The sequence below is a fragment of the Coregonus clupeaformis genome, chromosome 10, assembly GCF_020615455.1.
Source record: "Coregonus clupeaformis isolate EN_2021a chromosome 10, ASM2061545v1, whole genome shotgun sequence".
NCBI classification, from domain to species: Eukaryota; Metazoa; Chordata; class Actinopteri; order Salmoniformes; family Salmonidae; genus Coregonus; species Coregonus clupeaformis.
In genome coordinates, this window is record NC_059201.1 from 30980066 (window position 1) to 31000064 (window position 19999).

General features: G+C 42.0%; 2 protein-coding genes across 11 annotated transcripts in view; both read left to right on the plus strand.

Moving 5' to 3' along the window:
* Positions 1-6045, plus strand: part of LOC121574993 (extracellular sulfatase Sulf-2) — a 75230-nt gene extending 69185 nt beyond the window's left edge. For all 10 annotated transcript variants that reach the window (XM_041887730.2, XM_041887728.2, XM_041887727.2 and 7 more), the window contains 8 exons: positions 238-334; positions 424-578; positions 814-983; positions 1217-1359; positions 1522-1630; positions 1742-1775; positions 3748-3801; positions 4335-6045. In XM_041887730.2, coding sequence (XP_041743664.2) covers positions 238-334; positions 424-578; positions 814-983; positions 1217-1359; positions 1522-1630; positions 1742-1775; positions 3748-3801; positions 4335-4365 — 793 coding nt within the window. In that variant the 3' untranslated portion in view covers positions 4366-6045. The remainder of the gene's footprint in view (positions 1-237; positions 335-423; positions 579-813; positions 984-1216; positions 1360-1521; positions 1631-1741; positions 1776-3747; positions 3802-4334) is intronic.
* Positions 6046-7225: 1180 nt separating this feature from the next.
* LOC121574995 (rho GTPase-activating protein 39-like) overlaps positions 7226-19999 on the plus strand; it is a 56547-nt gene continuing 43773 nt past the window's right edge. Inside the window, exon 1 of the mRNA XM_041887736.2 lies at positions 7226-7369. Within this exon, the coding sequence (XP_041743670.2) occupies positions 7356-7369 (14 nt within the window). The 5' untranslated portion in view covers positions 7226-7355. The remainder of the gene's footprint in view (positions 7370-19999) is intronic.

Below are 19999 nucleotides of genomic sequence, written 5' to 3' on the forward strand. Positions count from 1 at the left end.
GGGTCTGAATACTTTTCGAATGCACTGTATATGTGTGTGTGTGTTGAGTTTCATTATTAGTGGGTTTTGAGTAGTAGTAATATAATTAATCTTTATGTACAGTAGCCCTACAGTAATTCATTCTCGGGTGTTGAAAGAGAGGGTGCCGTAAGAGAGGGTGCTTTAAGGAAGTGCTAACTGTGGTAAATGCAGTTGTCAGGTGAAGATGCTGATAGCTGGTGTGTGTTTACCCCACAGGTGTTCCATCCTGATGAATGACACAGTCAGGTGTGATGGAGGACTCTACAAATCCCTCCAGGCCTGGAAAGACCATAAGCTCCATATCGAGCATGAGGTACTACTCTAGTTGATCCCCTATCTGACCTATTCTGTAGCCTTTCCTGTCATTGCGGGGGTTAACTATTTTATATGTGTTGTGTGCAGATTGAAACCTTGCAGACGAAAATAAAGAACCTGCGTGAGGTCAAGGGTCACCTGAAGAAGGTTCGGCCTGAAGAGTGCCAGTGTAACACCCCCAGTTACCTGTCCAAAAACAAAGGGATATTCAGACTCAATGCAGGCCGCATTCACTCACTCAGGTAATGAATGTGAGAGAGTGGTGTGTGCATTTGTTTGCTTGTGTGTGTGTGTGTGTGTGTGTGTGTGTGTGTGTGTGTGTGTGTGTGTGTGTGTGTGTGTGTGTGTGTGTGTGTGTGTGTGTGTGTGTGTGTGTGTGTGTGTGTGTGTGAGAGAGAGGGCTAGAGAGAGAGAAACTTCCCCACAAACCAGTGTACAGCATCTCTCTTTATCTGTCCTCTTGTGGTGTGTCCTCAGCAAAATGCCCTCTAAGCAGAAGAAGCAGTGGCTGATGAAGGAGCAGAAACGCAGGAAGAAGCTCCGTAAACTTCTCAAGAGGCTCCGCAACAACGACACCTGCAGCATGCCTGGTCTCACCTGCTTCACCCATGACAACCAGCACTGGCAGACTGCCCCCTTCTGGACAAGTATGGAATGACAGAATGCAGACTAAATCAAATGTAGAACAGTACAAACAGTTGTTGTAAAATTGGGATTCGTGATTTCTTACCTCTCTGCTACCTCTCTGGCACAAAATGATATATTGAATGATTACTTGTAAGCTCCAAAAACAAGATAAAGTAGATACTGTATAGGTGAGTTAAAATTGGCCATGCGTCTTGTTTGAATAGCCCCGCTGTCTCTTTCCGTCCCCTGCTAGTGGGTCCATTCTGTGCTTGTACCAGCGCTAACAACAACACCTACTGGTGCCTGAGGACCATCAACGACACACACAACTTCATATTCTGCGAGTTTGCTACGGGCTTCATAGAGTACTTTGATCTGAACAATGACCCATACCAGGTATCTCTCTCTCTCTCTCTCTCTCTCTCTCTCTCTCTCTCTCTCTCTCTCTCTCTCACTCCCCCTATCTCTTTTAAATCTCACAAATGAGATATAGCCTATTGTGATTTTTTACAGTGTTTGGTAACATACCCTGTCCTCTGTTACTTTGTGTGTCTATAGTTGATAAATGGGGTTAGCACCTTGGACCGCACTGCCCTCAACCAGATGCACCAGCAGCTTATGGAACTCAGGAGCTGTAAAGGCCACAAGCAATGCAACCCAGAGACAGGTGAGTAAGAAAGAAAGACACACACACACACACACACACAAATACACACACACACACATACACACACATAACTCTGTTAATTCTGTTCTATAAAAACATTCTCTATTTCAGGTGGTAAAGACAGAAACTCCTTCAGTGAATACAGGTACCCTCATTTTTCTGGCTTAATGTATTTTTGTCCTTTGATGTCTTATTATTTCAGTTTTTCAAGGATGAATATGACTAACAATAAATCACTCAAGTTAAAAATATACAGTGCATTCGGAAAGTATTCAGACCCCTTCCCTTTTTCCACATTTTGTTACGTTACAGCCTTATTCTCAAATGGATTAAATTAACTTTTTTCCCTCATCAATCTACACACCAATACCACATAATGACAAAGCGAAAACAGGTTTTTAGAAATTTTTGCTAATTTATTATAAATTAAAAAACACAAACAACTTATTTACATAGGAATTCAGACCCTTTGCTATGAGACTCGAAATTGAGCTCAGGTGCATCCTGTTTCCATTGATCATCCTTGAGATGTTTCTACAACTTGATTGGAGTCCACCTGTGGTAAATTCAATTGATTGGACATGATTTGGAAAGGCACACACCTGTCTATAGAAGGTCCCACAGTTGACAGTGTGTGTCAGAGCAAAAACCAAGCCACGAGGTCGAGGGAATTGTCCGTAGAGCTCCGAGACAGGATTGTGTCGAAGCACAGATCTGAGGAAGGGTACCAAAAAACGTCTGCAGCATTGAAGGTCCCCAAGAACACAGTGGCCTCCATCATACTTAAATGGAAGAAGTTTGGAACCACCAAGACTCTTCCTAGAGCTGGCCGCCCGGCCAAACTGAGCAATCGGGGGAGAAGGGCCTTGGTCAGGGAGGTCACCAAGAACCCGATGGTCACTCTGTCAGATGTAAGAACCTTCCAGATGGACAACCATCTCTGCAGCACTGCACCAATCAGGCCTTTATGGTAGAGTGGCCAGACAGAAGCCACTCCTCAGTAAAAGGCACATGACAGCCCGTTTGGAGTTTGCCAAATGGCACCTAAAGAACTCTCAGACTGTGAGAAACAAGATTCTCTGGTCTGATGAAACCAAGATTGAACTCTTTGGCCTGAATGCCAAGTGTCACGTCTGGAGGAAACCTGGCACCATCCCTACGGTGAAGCATGGTGGTGGCAGCATCATGCTGTGGAGATGTTTTTCAGTGGCAGGGACTGGGAGACTAGTCAGGATCGAGGGAAAGATGAACGGAGCAAAGTACAGAGAGATCCTTGATGAAAACCTGCTCCAGACTGTTTAGAACCTCAGACTGGGGAAAAGATTCACCTTCCAATAGGACAATGACCCTAAGCACACAGCCAAGATAGCGCAGGAGTGGCTTCGGGACAAGTCTCTGAATGTCCTTGAGTGGCCCAGCCAGAGCCCGGACATGAAACCGATCGAACTTCTCTGGAGACCTGAAAATAGCTCTGCAGCGACGCTCCCCATCCAACCTAACAGAGCATGAGAGGATCTGCAAAGAATGGGAGAAACTCCCCAAATACAGGTGTGCCAAGCTTGTAGCGTCATACCCAAGAAGACTTGAGGCTGTAATCGCTGCCAAAGGTGCTTCAACAAAGTACTGAGTGAAGGGTCTGAATACTTATGTAAATGTCAGATTTCAGTTTTTTATTTGTAATAAATGTGCAAAAATGTCTAAACCTGTTTTTGCTTTGTCATTATGGGGTATTGTGTGTAGATTGATGAGGGGAAAAAAACAATTTAATCCATTTTAGAATAAGGCTGTAACAAAATGTGGAAAAAGTCAAACGGTCTGAATACTTTCCGAATTAACTGTAGGTTATACATTTTTCTACATTGGGTAGATAATAGAATGGAACACTTATTTTAAGCAGATTATAATGTCTCTGAGGTACATAACAGGCATCACACAAATTGTCATGTTGTTAATTTTATTAATGAAAATCTTTTTAGCACAAGATGAATTCCAAAATGCAAGCATGATAGCAGCTTCTGTTCCCTATTTTGCAATGATGCCTAATTGCTTGTCTCCGCTGTTTGTTTGTGTATGTGTGTGTTTCCCCTGCATGTGTGTGGACTGTATGCATGCTTCAGGCCAGTTCAACGTCGAAAGAGGCCAAAAGTGAAGAAGCCCTCCTCCAAATCGATGTGAGTTTGTCATAACCCATCTGTTCCTCTCAGTTCAGCCAACCTCCCCCTCTTCATCCAGATTACCTTGCTTTGTCAGATGGCCAAGTAGCATGCTTTTCTCAGCCCTCTCGGTCCAGGCTTTTCATGTAATTAATACTTACCTGCATTTAAGTGCCATGCCCTCAAGGTTTAGATTCACTTTTCAAAGTCAGTGGTATTGTGCTGATGAGGTGTCCTTTGTCTTTTCTGGTAATTTCTTGTGTCATCTTGTGTTTTCCTATTAGAGTTGCTAGGAAAATACCCACTGGAACTACTGTTATAACTACTGTAGTCCCCTGTAGCTCAGTTGGTAGAGCATGGCGCTTGCAACGCCAGGGTTGTGGGTTCGTTTCCCACGGGGGGCCAGTATGAAAATGTATGCACTCACTAACTGTAAGTCGCTATGGATAAGAGCGTCTGCTAAAAAAAAGACCAAAAAAAAGAAAATACTAAATAAGCAATTGATTGATGAGAAACTCTGATCTATCTCTATCTTGGTGTTGTTTATACAGAGGGCAGATTTGGGAAGGATGGGTTGGTTAACAACCTGTGTCGCACAACCCACCACATCGCGGTCTGCCAACAGAGGAGGATCAGAACTACTGGAGAACCTGAGGACCTTGTACAGACTTCATGGGAATGTAACCTGAAATACCATTATTGTAGGAGTTTATGGAAGAGGATGCTGATCCAACATTAGCTACCACTGATGCTCAGATCATCACCCAGCAGAGCAAATACTGAAACAGCCAAAAATAATGAAACCTCTCCAGTCTTCTCTTTCTCTCTCACACACACACACATTCACATCGACACACACACACACATTCACATCGACACACACTCACACAGGAATGTTCTTACCTCTCATCTATCTCCCCAGTTCTCAGGACCACTAACCTGAGTGGGAGACTGATCAGTTGAGTGTGGATAAACTCTGAACCTTTACTTTGGCTTTCAACAATTGCCCTGAGTGAACAGTGAATGTGAGGTGTGTTTAATATTAGTCTCTCGTAACCGCCGTAGCATTGGGTGCCGAGATTAGTTTAATGTCAACTCTGCTGCTACAAACTGATGTGTATAATCTCTTATGGCCGTGTGCCATAATTATATGGTATATGATGTCAGGCAATTACATCAAGTCAAGCTTTCCCCTCACTGCACACTCACAGCATGAAAAGTACTGTCCACAAAACGTCAGTACGCCTGGAAACTCTCCTCAAGGCTAAGACTCCTCACCTCCTTTTGTTGGTGCTACGGCTACAGAATAATTTCCCCAGGACATGTACTCAATTTTTTTGTATTGTAACTAATATTAACGTTGATCAAATGTCATGCAAGGATTATTTACGGCCCCCAAGAATGAGACAGGCGTGATGATAACAACACACCAGACCGTATGGGGATGGAGCTGGTTAGGACATGACACATTACATCATCACCTATCTTATACCCCCTAGTTCACTTCAAACCCAGGATGGGACTTCTCTAACCACTACCCCACCCTCCTAGACAATGGTACAAACGATTGGTGTAAACATCTTCACACCAGCAGAATGCTGACATTTCATTAGTGGATGTCATTTTACCCCTTTGTATTGCTAATGCCACCTGCTAGGTCCGATCAGTTTAGTTTGTTCAGCTTGCTATACATGGTGCTATGATAACGTTGCGAAAATAAAGACTTGCTGTACATACAGTATGTATTTGAATGTATGTTGTGCAGTTAATATAAATGTTTACATTATTTTTTATAATACTGAAAAAGAGGCAGACCTCTCTTTTGTGTTCGATATGAGATGACAAATATTACCTTTTAGATAAGAACGTATGCTGATGAATTTTCCTAACTCTGTATTTGTCCATTTGTTCTCTCTGCACATCTTTCTGAATTGTTCTCTGCTCTCTCAAAACCCACTTTTAGATTGAAAAAACGTCTTTCTGATGAAAAAGCACTTAGAAAACCTTCACTGTGAAAGGTCGCTCTGGATAAGAGCGTCTGCTAAATGACTAAAATGTAAATGTTAATGTAAAAGAAGTCCCTGTAAAATGACTCTGCTTGTCTGCTGTACATACGAGTAAACAACACAACAATGTAATGCATCTTGACATGCATATTCATTATATTGCCTTTGTTTTTCTGCTTTCTTTGTTTCTTAGCAGTGAGACTCCCACAGCAGAGAGTTCTCATAGTGAGTAACTGTGAATAAAGTGTTGATTGCCCTCACGCCTCTTTACTACTTTAACCATTCATTTTTCCCATAGGGCTGTGTTTCATGTAGGCTTACCCTGGCGTGACATTTTGATAACTGTGTAAATCTCTCTAGGACAAGGTGACTTTTATTAATATATTCACCTGTATTTACCCCACCAAAATTAAATGCTAATTAGCTGCTAATGTGGCTATCATAAAGAACTACAAATGCCATGATGATCTGGATGAGACTGACGAATCGAGGCAAAGGTAAGAATCTCTTGATTAACTATCTAATATCAGCTAAATGTAGTAATGAATAAATTGGTTAAAAACATGTAAATGGATAATTCTGTGAACTCTCTTGTGCAAGTTTTATATAGACACAATAACTGTTAGCAACGGTGTCAACTAGAGATGATGTGCAGGAGATTGCAGGGATTTGTAGTTTTGCATGATGTCTAGTTTGATGCTAATTGGCATTTTTGAATCAGAGAGTAAATAGAGACAAATATACTGATGAAAGTCACATTTTCAGAGAGAGATATACATGGTTATCAAAACGTCACGACAGGGTAAGCCTACACGAAACACAGCCCTTTTTTTTAAGTGTTTCTAAAATCTCCTATGGGAAAAATGAATGGTGGAAAAACGATTGGAACCATTCCCCTGTTTGACCGCTAGGTTGTATGGGTATTATGACACCTCCACCGTGGGGCTCTATAGGCCTACATAGTGAGCTCAGGATGTGTAATGAGGCAATGAGTTCTGTGCCATGAAACTCCACCAGCAGGTGTCTCTGTTTGCTTTCTTGTTGCTGACCCACTTGTCTTCAAACCAGTTCACTCTTCTGACTGTGATAAAATCAAAGCTAGTTAAAGGTTAATTATCTTTGATGCAGAACTATGTAGAACCAACCATCCTTAGGTAGGCCTACATTTTATATTCCTGAAGTCCAATTTTGGGGGACTGATGTCGTTTGGACTCAAGATCTTAAAATTACAATATTAAAAGTGAGTACTTTACACTGAATAACTGAAACGTGAGTTATACATCTAAAGCATCAACATTGGACTATTATTATTTACCAAGAATAGCCTCATAATTGTGTCGCATGTCCTGTCAGAGGTATGGCCATAGCAGGATGAGCGGGAACTACGGGGGTGCGGCCCGGACTCAGAGTTGGGGTGACCCCCATCGTATGACTCACGTGCAGAGGCGGAGACAACTGTCTCGTGTTCATACCGTCCAACGCGTTAGGAAAATTAACAAGAATAAATAAACAAGTTACACTATAAATTCAAGACCTAGGCAACGCAATGCTTACAATGTGAAGAAGATGTCCGGGATAAGGTAAGCTACCTTCTAAGGTAATTTAAACCTACCGGACAAGATTTAGAACATAAATAACTTTCACTCAACCCGCAACGCATGATTTGTTTGGCGTACTATTTTGAATTTCGAGCACCGACTAACTGAAGTGTAAAATGTTTTAATTGAGTTTAAAGTTTGTGTAACAATGTTACATTAGCTAGAATACAATGTATGGTTACCATAATCCAATATCCCAGTGAAGATGAGGAATGGTGGAGGAAGTGATATTGCAATGGACAGAACTTTTATTATAGTGTAGTAGGCTGTCTGCTGTCCTGTTTATACAGGTTAATGCTGAATGATATTCAGTCAAATATGTCAGCGATGAATGGATAGTCATTTAGAATAGTTACCAATAAGTTTCCCCCATGTCTAGCTGAGGAACGCTCAACTCCTTTCTCTTATATCGAGGCGTTCCTTATCTACCCGATATCATGTTCTTTCATTATCATATAGAGACAATTAGCAGCCACATCTAATCGTGTTAAAAACTAAACCGTTATAACACTATAATCACCCAACATCAAAGGCTGATTTAACTTTTTCTCTATAAAGGCAGTATTTCCCATAGCTGTTGAATCCCTTTTGGGAATATTTCGTTTGCCTGTTGAGTTTAATTTAATTGCAAGTTTCCTGTTTAATTCTTGAACTGATTCGCAAATTGGCTTTAGTGGCTCTTTGCTGTGGTTAACAGACCAATTGCTGTGGTTAACAGACCAATAACCATAGCAGAAGACAAATGTTCCTAACCCATTTGTTGCATTGCTGTTTCACTCATGTAGGTTAGGATGGCTGGTGCTGTTAACTTGACTTGGTTTATTCAGACATTAATATTCTCCAACATCTGTCTCTATGTGGCAGGTAGCTTAGTGGTTAAGAGCGTTGTGCCAGTAACCAAAAGGTCGCTGGTTCTAATCCCCGAGCCAACTAGGTGATAAATCTGTCGATGTGCCCTTGAGCAAGGCACTTAACCCTAATTGTTCCTGTATGTAGCTCTGGATAAAAGCATTTGCTAAATGACTAAAATGTAAATGTATGCCTTAAGACAGATGTGCAGTTGCTCATTAAAACCTTTTTAGTCTCTCTCTTCTGCTTTCAATTTGTTTCTTGAAACAGATGGATAAATGGAAATAAATCTAAGCCACAAGCTCAAAGAAAGTCTTATGTGAATGCCCTCGAGTTTTACTTCCCAAAAACCTCATTATTGATTAACATCAATTTAAATTGCGTTTATGTATTTGAATGTGTTATTGGTGTTAACTTTTTAAAGCAAGCATTTCTGTGTGTCGAGCCACCCCCTGCAGTGTCAACAGCATTGACATCTCAGTTTATAGTGGTTCAGGGGGACATTCGAGAACAGGGGTACTCAAGTACTACACTGAACAAAAATATAAACGCAACATGCAACAATTTCAAAGATGTTACTAAATCAGTCAATTTAAATTAATTAATTAGGCCCTAATCTATGGATTTCACATGACTGGTAATACAGACACGGATCTGTTGGTCACAGATACCTTAAACAAGGTGTGACCACCATTTGCCTCATGCAGCGTGACACATCTCCTTCGCATAGAGTTGATTGTGGCCTGTGGAATGTTGTCCCAGTCCTCTTCAATGGATGTGCGAAGTTGCAGGAGATTGGCGGGAACTGGAACACGCCGTCGATCCAGAACATCCCAAACATGCTTAATGGGTGACATGTCTGGTGAGTATGCAGGCCATGGAAGAAATGGGACATTTTCAGCTTCCAGGAATTGTCTACAGATCCTTAGCGACATGGGGCCGTGCATTATTATGTTGAAACATGAGGTGATGGTGGTGGATGAATGGCACAACAATGGGCCTCAGGATCTCGTCACGGTATCTCTGTGCATTCAAATTGCCATCGATAAAATGCAATTGTGTTGTCCGTAGCTTATGCCTGCCCATACCATAACCCCACCGCCACCATGGGGCACTCGTGTGGGCGAGCATACTGCTCACCCACACGTCTGCCATCTGACCGGTACAGTTGAAACCGGGATTCATCCGTGAAGAGCACACTTCTCCAGTATTCCAGTGGCCATCGAAAGTGAGCATTTTCCCACTGAAATCAGTTACGATGCCGAACTGCAGTCAGGTCAAGACCCTGGTGAGTACGATGAGCACACAGATGAGCTTCCTTGAGATGGTTTCTGACAGTTTGCGGCATAAATTGTTCAGTTGTGCAAACCCACAGTTTCATCAGCTGTCAGGATGGCTGGTCTCAGATGATCCCTCAGGTGAAGAAGCCGGATTTGAGGTGCTGGGCTGGCATGGTTACACGTGGTCTGTGGTTGTGAGGCCGGTTGGATGTACTGCCAAATTCTCTCAAATGATGTTGGAGGTGACTTATGGTATCAAAATTAACATTAAATTCTCTGGCAATAGCTCTGGTGGACATTCCTGCAGTCAGCATGCCAATTGCACGCTCCCTCAAAACTTGAGACATCTGTGGCATTGTGTTGTGTGGCAAAACTGCAAATTTAACGTGGCCTTTTATTGTCCCCAGCACAAGGTGCACCTGTGTAATGATCATGCTGTTTAATCAGCTACTTGATATTCCACACCTGTCAGGTGGATGGATTATCTTGGTATAGGAGAAATGCTCACTAACAGGGTTGTAAACAACTTTGTGCACAAAATGTGAGAGAAATAAGCTTTTTGTGCATATGGAACATTTCTGGGACTTTTATGTTTCAGCTCATGAAACATGGGACCAACAATTTACATGTTTTTTTTTATTATTGTTCAATATACTTGAGAAGGTCCGGTCACACAAATACTTCCTAGGGTGCAAAGGTCCGGATTTCCTGCAATTCTACACATTTGACCATGTCTTATGTGTGTTTATATGATACCAGGGGTCGAAGCCCGACCGAGTTCGATAAAAAAAAAAAAAAAACATTATGTTAATTTTGTTTGTAGTCAGGACCCGCGGTCTGTATTGACCTAATTCTGGATCCGGACTGTGGTCCGCCAGTTGAGTATGGGGGTTCTAGAATGTTTTGATGACTTTCATTCCCATCACTGGTGGTGGAACCATCAGACATATGACTCACTCCAAGGTCCTCAGGAGCAAGCTGTCTGCAAAAGATACCATTTACAGTTGAAGTCGGAAGTTTAATACACTTAGGTTGGAGTCATTAAAACTCATTTTTCAAACACTCCACAAATTTCTTGGCAAGTCCATTAGGACATCTACTTTGTGCATGACACAAGTAATTTTTCCAACAATTGTTTACAGACAGATTATTTCACTTATAAGTCACTGTATCACAATTCCAGTGGGTCAGAAGTTTACATTGACTGTGCCTTTAAACAGCTTGGAAAATTCCAGAAAATGATGTCATGGCTTTAGAAGCTTCTGATATGCTAATTGACATCATTTGAGTCAATTGGAGGTGTACTTGTGGATGTATTTCAAGGCCTACCTTCAAACGCAGTGCCTCTTTGCTTGACATCATGGGAAAATCAAAAAAAAATCAGCCAAGACCTCAGAAAAAAAATTGTAGACCTCCACAAGTCTGGTTCATCCTTGGGAGCAATTCACGCCTGAAGGTACCATGTTCATCTGTACAAACAATAGTACGCAAGTATAAACACCATGGGACCACGCAGCCATCATACCGCTCAGGAAGGAGACGTGTTCTGTCTCCTAGAGATGAACGTACTTGGTGCCAAAAGTGCAAATCAATCCCAGAACAACAGCAAAGGACCTTGTGAATAAGCTGGAGGAAACAGGTACAAAAGTATCTATATCCACAGTAAAACGAGTCCTATATCGACATAACCTGAAAGGCCGCTCAGCAAGGAAGAAGCCACTGCTCCAAAACCGCCATAAAAAAAGCCAGACTACGGTTTTTGGAGAAATGTCCTCTGGTCTGATGACACAAAAATAGAACTGTTTGGCCATAATTACCATTGTTATGTTTGGAGGAAAAAGGGGAGACTTGCAAGCCGAAGAACACCATCCCAACCGTGAAGAACTGGGGTGTCAGCATCATGCTGTGGGGGTGCTTTGCTGCAGGAGGGACTGGTGCACTTCAGAAAATAGATGGCATCATGAGGAAGGAAAATTATGTGGATATATTGAAGCAACGTCTCAAGACATCAGTCAGGAAGTTAAAACTTGGTCGCAAATGGGTCTTCCAAATGGACAATGACCCCAAGCATACTTCCAAAGTTGTGGCAAAATGGCTTAAGGACAACAAAGTCAAGGTATTGGAGTGGCCATCACAAAGCCCTGACCTCAATCCTATAGAACATTTGTGGGCAGAACTGAAAAAGCGTGTGCGAGCAAGGAGGCCTACAAACCTGACTACGTTACACCAGCTCTGTCAGGAGGAATGGGCCAAAATTCACCCAACTTATTGTGGGAAGCTTGTGGAAGGCTACCCGACACGTTTGACCCAAGTTATATAATTTAAAGGCAATGCTACCAAATACTAATTGAGTGTATGTAAACTTCTGACCCACTTGGAATGTGATGAAATAAAAAAAAGCTGAAATAAATCATTCTCTCTACTATTATTCTGACATTTCACATTCTTAAAATAAAGTGGTGATCCTAACTGACCTAAGACAGGGAATTTTTACTAGGATTAAATGTCAGGAATTGTGAGAAACTGAGTTTAAATGTATTTGGCTAAGGTGTATGTAAACTTCCGACTTCAACTGTATATGGCCTGGAGGCGTCCGCATGCTTTCCAGCCAAAACAGTTCGGAAGAGTTCGTGCATATATTATGACGAAATTAGCCAAAGTCTACGCCCCTTTTTCAGTGATTGGTCAACATTAGCGATTTTTCAGTGAAGCCTTTGTTGTCATTCAATGAGAGACGACTCGTTTTTATGCACATTTTTCATTGAGAAATACTGCACCAAACATCTTAGTTAGATGTAAAATTGCGCAACCTAAGATCTCCTTGGCAAAAAGGTCAAAATGAATGACTATTGCCACTTTTTTTCTCTCTTTTTTTAAGCGAAGATCTTTTAAGTTGAAATCCCTGAAGTGCTCGCACAGAATGGCAAGAACCTGCGTCTTGGAACAGAGAAATTGAACACAAAACCAGTTTGCTTTACTGTCTGCTCTTTCTGAGCTAAACATAGTTCCAAAAACAACTCTCACATTGAGGGGGACAGAAATGCTCCCTTTTTAAAAAGCATTCTTGTTAGAGAGGGCCTACATTTTGTCTAGCAAATTAACCTTACTTGAGCTTTTTTAATTTCTTACACACTTTCAGCAGGTTAGAGTAGGATATGAATGTGAGCTGCTGAGACACCTCACAATAGGATGTTGTCTCCCTGTTTACTCTGTAGACTCACAATGGTCTGCAGACAAAGGAGGACAGGACACTGCATTCCTCTAGCAAGATTATCCCGGAGAAGACAACCAGGCCTTTTCCTTTTGGGAGAAATGTGACAATGCTAAGGCAGAATCCCCGTCACACGATGAATGGCTTTGATGATGGATGTGTTTGATTGGACCTTTTGAGGTCTAGTGCGATGTCTTTCATGTATCGTTGTTCTGTGGTGCCGATTGCTCGTTTTCTGTAGCGATGGGTCAAAACGTTAGTGAAAGACCACATTCCTTCATCCTAACACTCATTCACCCCACTGTGATTCTCTTAGGCTTTTACCAAGGTGATGGAGCTCTGTTTTGTCCATCCAAATTTGTGTGCCCCATCCCAATCCAACCTCTGACATCTGGAATCCTTTATTAGGCAGGGATAAAGGGCTGGCTTAACTCTCTGACCTCAGTGGTGGTAAACATGGTGTAGTGTTTTAAGTGCCCTTGCTCCTTCCATTAGGGTTACATTGAGACTAACAGTCCAATAGCTTCAGATGAGGTTCATGATTTAGAGAGACAAAACCTTCACCTGCATGCTCAGGTTTTTAGGTAGTAAAGTTTGAGTAACTGATTGAGTCGTCAACAGTAGGCGCTAACACAACAATTGTTTCCTGTTGTTACACATAGGTGTTGGAGGATGTCTTCATCTTTGATCGGAACAGCCCATTCCATTCCTCCCAGCCCTCTTTAATTGTGTTGTGACTAGAAATACAGTATGTTAATCCGATTCTACACCCTGGACCCCTAGAGAGTACATTATCTTTCCTGCCCCTCTCCTCCCTTGAGTTCCAGTGCAAATGTTAACAGCTTAACTAGCCTAGTCTGATCCAGGACCTGCCTGCCTGCAGTCAGCAGCCCATGTCCTCATGGGGGATCACCAGGACGGATGCCTCTTTCCTGTCTGGCTCACTGGCTACCTCTGACCCCCCTCTCAACTCGTAACTCGGCCCTGGTTTAGACACTGGGGTTAGGGGATGTGGGGTAGAGGCTGAGGCACAACTCAAAATGCAGTAACATACAAAGACTGTCTCAACTACATAGTTAAACAGCCGCACAACTAATGGAAAGGGTATTGATGGACAAGCCTCCAAGCAGATGGCCTAGGTTAACTCCTTATGGCCTTTTTTAACCACTTCACCCTTGGCAGAAACCCCTCTCGGACCTAAATGTTGGTTTATGTCTTCATTTGTTACATTTCACCCCCATTGTTCCTGTTATTGACAGCTGGCATACCGGACAGACAGGGAGTCTATCCTGTATTTGGTAAACACCCTGTCCTCTGTCCCTCAGTCCCTCAGTCCCACATGCTCCCTCTCGTCCAGAGGCCCTCTGACCTGATAAAGTGTTCATTTGTTAAGGCTGGAGATGAGGATTGGAGGAGGCATGTAGGGGGAAAAGGGGGCTGCTGTTGGTCAGGCTTTCCGCCTATGATAGAGGATTTATTTTGTTTTGACAATGCTGCTGCCTTATGTCTCAGACAGACAGTCACTGGGCCTGTCCTGCTGCTGCATCATGTCTCAGACAGACAGTCACTGGGCCTGTCCTGCTTCTGCCTCATGTCTCAGATAGACAGACAGACAGTCACTGAGCCTGTCCTGCTGAGCTTTGAGGGGCCGGAAGTTCCCAGCATTACTGTTTAATACTGCTGCGTTAGTGGGAGGAAGCGCGGGGTAAAAGACAAAGCCTCCATACAGCCAGCATAGAGCACTGTTTCTTCTTACAGTGAGGGAAAAAAGTATTTGATCCCCTGCTGATTTAGTACGTTTGCCCACTGACAAAGACATGATCAGTCTATAATTTTAATGGTAGGTTTAGTTGAGCAGTGAGAGACAGAATAACAAAAACGCATGTCAAAAATGTTAAAATTGATTTAAATTTTAATGAGGGAAATAAGTATTTGACCCCTCTGCAAAACATTACTTAGTACTTGGTGGCAAAACACTTGTTGGCAATCACAGAGGTCAGACGTTTCTTGTAGTTGGCCACCAGGTTTGCACACATCTCAGGAGGGATTTTGTCCCACTCCTCTTTGCAGATCTTCTCCAAGTCATTAAGGTTTCGAGGCTGACGTTTGGCAACTCGAACCTTCAGCTCCCTCCACAGATTTTCTATGGGATTAAGGTCTGGAGACTGGCTAGGCCACTCCAGGACCATAATGTGCTTCTTCTTGAGCCACTCCTTTGTTGCCTTGGCCGTGTATTTTGGGTCATTGTCATGCTGGAATTTCCATCCGCGACACATTTTCAATGCCCAGGCTGAGGGAAGGAGGTTCTCACCCAAGATTTGACGGTATATGGCCCCCTCCATCGTCCCTTTGATGCGGTGAAGTTATCCTGTCCCCTTAGCAGAAAAACACCCCCAAAGCATAATGTTTCCACCTCCATGTTTGACGGTGGGGATGGTGTTCTTGGGGTCATAGGCAGCATTCTTCCTCCTCCAAACACGGCGAGGTGAGTTGATGCCAAAGAGCTCAATTTTGGTCTCATCTGACCACAACACTTGCACCCAGTTCTCCTCTGAATCATTCAGATGTTAATTGGCAAACTTCAGAGGGGCCTGTATATGTGCTTTCTTGAGCAGGGGGACCTTGCGGGCGCTGCAGGATTTCAGTCCTTCACGGCGTAGTGTGTTGCTAATTGTTTTCTAGGTGACTATGGTCCCAGCTGCCTTGAGATCATTGACAAGATCCTCCCGTGTAGTTCTGGGATGATTCCTCACCGTTCTCATGATCATTGCAACTCCACGAGGTGAGATCTTGCATGGAGCCCCAGGCCGAGGGAGATTGACAGTTCTTTTGTGTTTCTTCCATTTGCAAATAATCGCACCAACTGTTGTCACCTTCTCACGAAGCTGCTTGGCGATGGTCTTGTAGCCCATTCCAGCCTTGTGTAGGTCTACAATCTTGTCCCTGACATCCTTGGAGAGCTCTTTGGTCTTGGCCATGGTGGAGAGTTTGGAATCTGATTGATTGATTGCTTCTGTGGACAGGTGTCTTTTATACAGGTAACAAGCTGAGATTTGGAGCACTCCCTTTAAGAGTGTGCTCCAAATCTCAGCTCGTTACCTGTATAAAAGACACCTGGGAGCCAGAAATCTTTCTGATTGAGAGGGGGTCAAATACTTATTTCCCTCATGAAAATGCAAATCAATTTATAACATTTTTGACATGCGTTTTTCTGGATTTTGTTGTTGTTATTCTGTCTCTCACTGTTCAAATAAACCTACCATTAAAAATTATAGACTGATCATTTCTTTGTCAGTGGGCAAACGTACAAAATCAGCAGGGGATCAAATACTTATTTCCCTCACTGTAGTTATTTTGTAGGCGGGCTCAAAGAAGGCCTCTGAAGCCGGGCTGCCAACATTAAAATGTTCCATCTAAACCAATAGGAAGGTTCTGTACAATCTTGTCTCACACACAGAGCAAGTTTGTTGCAGTGAGACCCTTGTGTGGATTGGGAAAGTGTGTAAAAAAACAAACAATGATTGCAAAGTTAAACAAACCATACAACTCTATGCACAACGACTACTTTAGCAATTTCCACTGAACATTTTCAAAAACACATTTACTAGAAGAACAGTGCAGATGCAAAGTTTGGTAACAAAATGACTGCACAAACAGAACAAACCGTCATTCTGTTACCAAACGTTGCATCTGATTCTGCACTGTTCATCAAGTAAATGTGTTTTTCAGTGGACATTGTTAAAAGTAGTCAATGTGCATAGAGTTGCATGGTTTGTTTAACTTTTCAATCATTGGTTATTGTTTGACATCCATTTTAAAGTGAAAAATCTGAGTCTCAGCATCATTCTGTTTCCGTGGAATTGCCCTAATGTAAAACTGTGAGTTGGAAATGTACATTGAAAGCCAATCCATTTTCAAAGGCCACCTCTTAAATACCAGGGCAGGAGAGGTGGAATGTGGAAACTGTTCCTGGTTTTGGATTATCGCAGCTGTTGAAGGAGGTCACCCCACATCCCCTAAACATGCCCCAAGCTCCACCCACTGGACTCCTGTGGAGGCCTCCGATTGGCTGCCTTGTGGCAATGGTAATAGAGAGAGTTCTAGTTGAATGAAGTCTGGTTGCTGATCTGACAACAGAGCCCATTGTCCCTGGCCATCAGGCATTAGCAAAGGGTGCACTGCACACACATTGTAAAGGATATGATTGTGACTCATCACAGGATAGGCTTGTCAGCTCTGCTTTTTATTCTTTCACTGAGCCCCTCTGGGTTTATATAACACTAGAAACTTCTCAGAAAGACAAACAAGTTATGAAATTCCCGAACTGTCGTTTTTACGTTATGAATCTGTTTTGGTGCAGAGTAGGGCTGACCTTATTTAGTCGACTGGTCGATTGTTTGGTCGAAAGGCTATTGGTCGACCGAGATTTCTTTGGTCGAGCAGTAGCAAAAAATTAATAATAATAAACCATGGTGTACAAGACACCTGTCTGATTGGCTCCTGTCTGAGTGGACTGATCCATTGTGGAGGCCGTTGGGATGGCACAGTCCATCAGTCTAAGACGTGCTACTGAAATTGTATATGGTTATATTATGTAAGAACAATGGTGCAACACAAATAACAATTATATTATTTTATAACAAATGCGCTTTCTCTCGCGTTGGATAGTGGTTGTTGTCCGCAGTTTTGAAACACATCAGTGTGCTGTTGAATTGGCGCCTTTTCCTAGACCATGTTGCTATGTGCATAATAGCAAAGTTAACCAGCATATTGGTGTTGAGAACAATGCGGCGGAGGCAGCAGCGGAGTTAAGAGACGAGAAAACTGCTTTATAAATCATCCATATATATCTACTGAAATAAGACACACCCTGCTTCTGTTGCCTGTTTGAGTGTTTGGTTGATAGCCTACTGATTCTGTGAGCACCAAGCCTCACGCAACAATTTCACAAATTCTGCTATTTTTTATCTTTGCTATGCTGTAATAAAGGCTTTACTCTTTTTTTCCATTAGACCAGCCTCTGTTGTTATTTATATAATTTATTTAGTGTTGTTTACACTGTTCCAAATTGTCAGACATTTTTTATTTATAATAATAACCCTCCTTTTTCCTTGATCTCCTTGTTATTACTATTATTATTATGATCATCATTATAATAATAAGTAATGTCGTTATCATTAGTAGGCTTAGTATAGCAGCCTTGTATAACCACCATCGAGCTGTAGGCCTAAGAGCACATCCTGTTTAGTCTTAATACCGTAACTTACTTAGGCCTATATTTCAATACTTATATAGGCTACTGTATCAATCATTCATTTATTCATTAATGTCATCATACAGCATACGAGTCATTCATGATGTGAAATGCAATCAAGCATTTTAGTTTTAAAATAAAATAAAGCGACCATTTAAAAATTTGCATAAACAATAAATAGGCCGAAGCAGTTTCATTTCAGAAATTGCATTCAGAAATGAATGCGGCTGCAGCAGGGAGGAGAGAGAGACAACGAGTGCTAGTCACACAGTCACTCGCTGTCTCTTCTTTTTTTTTACACAGCGCAGCAAGTTTGTGCCAGGCGGCACAATCAAATCAATTGCGGCCTCTAGTCATTTGTGCCTTCATTATTTCATAAAACAGTTTGCTTAAAGTATCAGAAAGCTCAGTGCATATAGTTGATTTGATTAAAACACATAGGATGTGTCTATATATGGAAAAATACACATTTGGACATTTCGACCAATCGATTAGTCGAAAGAACAGACGACTCTTGGTCGACCAATAATAGTTTTCTACACTTCTGAAGAGAACTGACAGACATTGTATAGACTGCAAAAGACAAGTTGTGGAATGTCCACTTTGGGCTGGACCATTGATTTGGAACAGACAGAACCCAGCTCCAATTATGACACACCTAATGGCTCCCGGACAGAAAATAAAAATAAATAAATAATAAAAAAGCAGACAGTCAGATTTGGAGGTGTGCAGTATCACTCACAGGTGATACTACAGTGATTTAAGGTCACTTAGTAGAAAGCAGGTGTTATATTCCCTCTCCAAGGAATGTGTGCATTTTATTCTGGGACTACTCAGTCATCATGGCCCTTGTGGAGGTGACCCTGCAGAGTGGCAGCATGTACAGTACAGGCTCCTGGCCTCTCCCTGCTAACCAGGCAGTATGTGGCACCAGGGCTGATGGCCTTGCTGGGGCTTAAAAGTGCTTTACCTTTCTTCCCCTCCTTGGCATCCTGCCCTCCCTCCCTTGCTCCGTGCCTGCACGCCTCTCTCCTGTGCCTGATCTGATCTTTTAACACAAGGCCAGCTTTGTCATGCCTGACATATCCTCCATGAAAAATAACCCCAGCACTGCCTCCCATGAACAACTGCTGTTGAGCCCCTTCAGGGAGGGAGGACGGGGGGGACGGGGGGGGCAAGAAAACTAAGAGTGTGCAAAGCTGTCATGAAGGCAAAGGGTGGCTACTTTGAAGAATCTCAAACATAAAATATATTTTGATTTATTTAACACTTTTTTGGTTACTACATGATTCCATATGTGTTATTTCATAGTTTTGATGTCCTAAGAGTGTGCAAAGCTGTCATGAAGGCAAAGGGTGGCTACTTTGAAGAATCTCAAACATAAAATATATTTTGATTTATTTAACACTTTTTTGGTTACTACATGATTCCATATGTGTTATTTCATAGTTTTGATGTCCTAAGAGTGTGCAAAGCTGTCATGAAGGCAAAGGGTGGCTACTTTGAAGAATCTCAAACATAAAATATATTTTGATTTATTTAACACTTTTTTGGTTACTACTTGATTCCATATGTGTTATTTCATAGTTTTGATGTCCTAAGAGTGTGCAAAGCTGTCATGAAGGCAAAGGGTGGCTACTTTGAAGAATCTCAAACATAAAATATATTTTGATTTATTTAACACTTTTTTTGGTTACTACATGATTCCATATGTGTTATTTCATAGTTTTGATGTCCTAAGAGTGTGCAAAGCTGTCATGAAGGCAAAGGGTGGCTACTTTGAAGAATCTCAAACATAAAATATATTTTGATTTATTTAACACTTTTTTGGTTACTACATGATTCCATATGTGTTATTTCATAGTTTTGATGTCCTAAGAGTGTGCAAAGCTGTCATGAAGGCAAAGGGTGGCTACTTTGAAGAATCTCAAACATAAAATATATTTTGATTTATTTAACACTTTTTTGGTTACTACATGATTCCATATGTGTTATTTCATAGTTTTGATGTCCTAAGA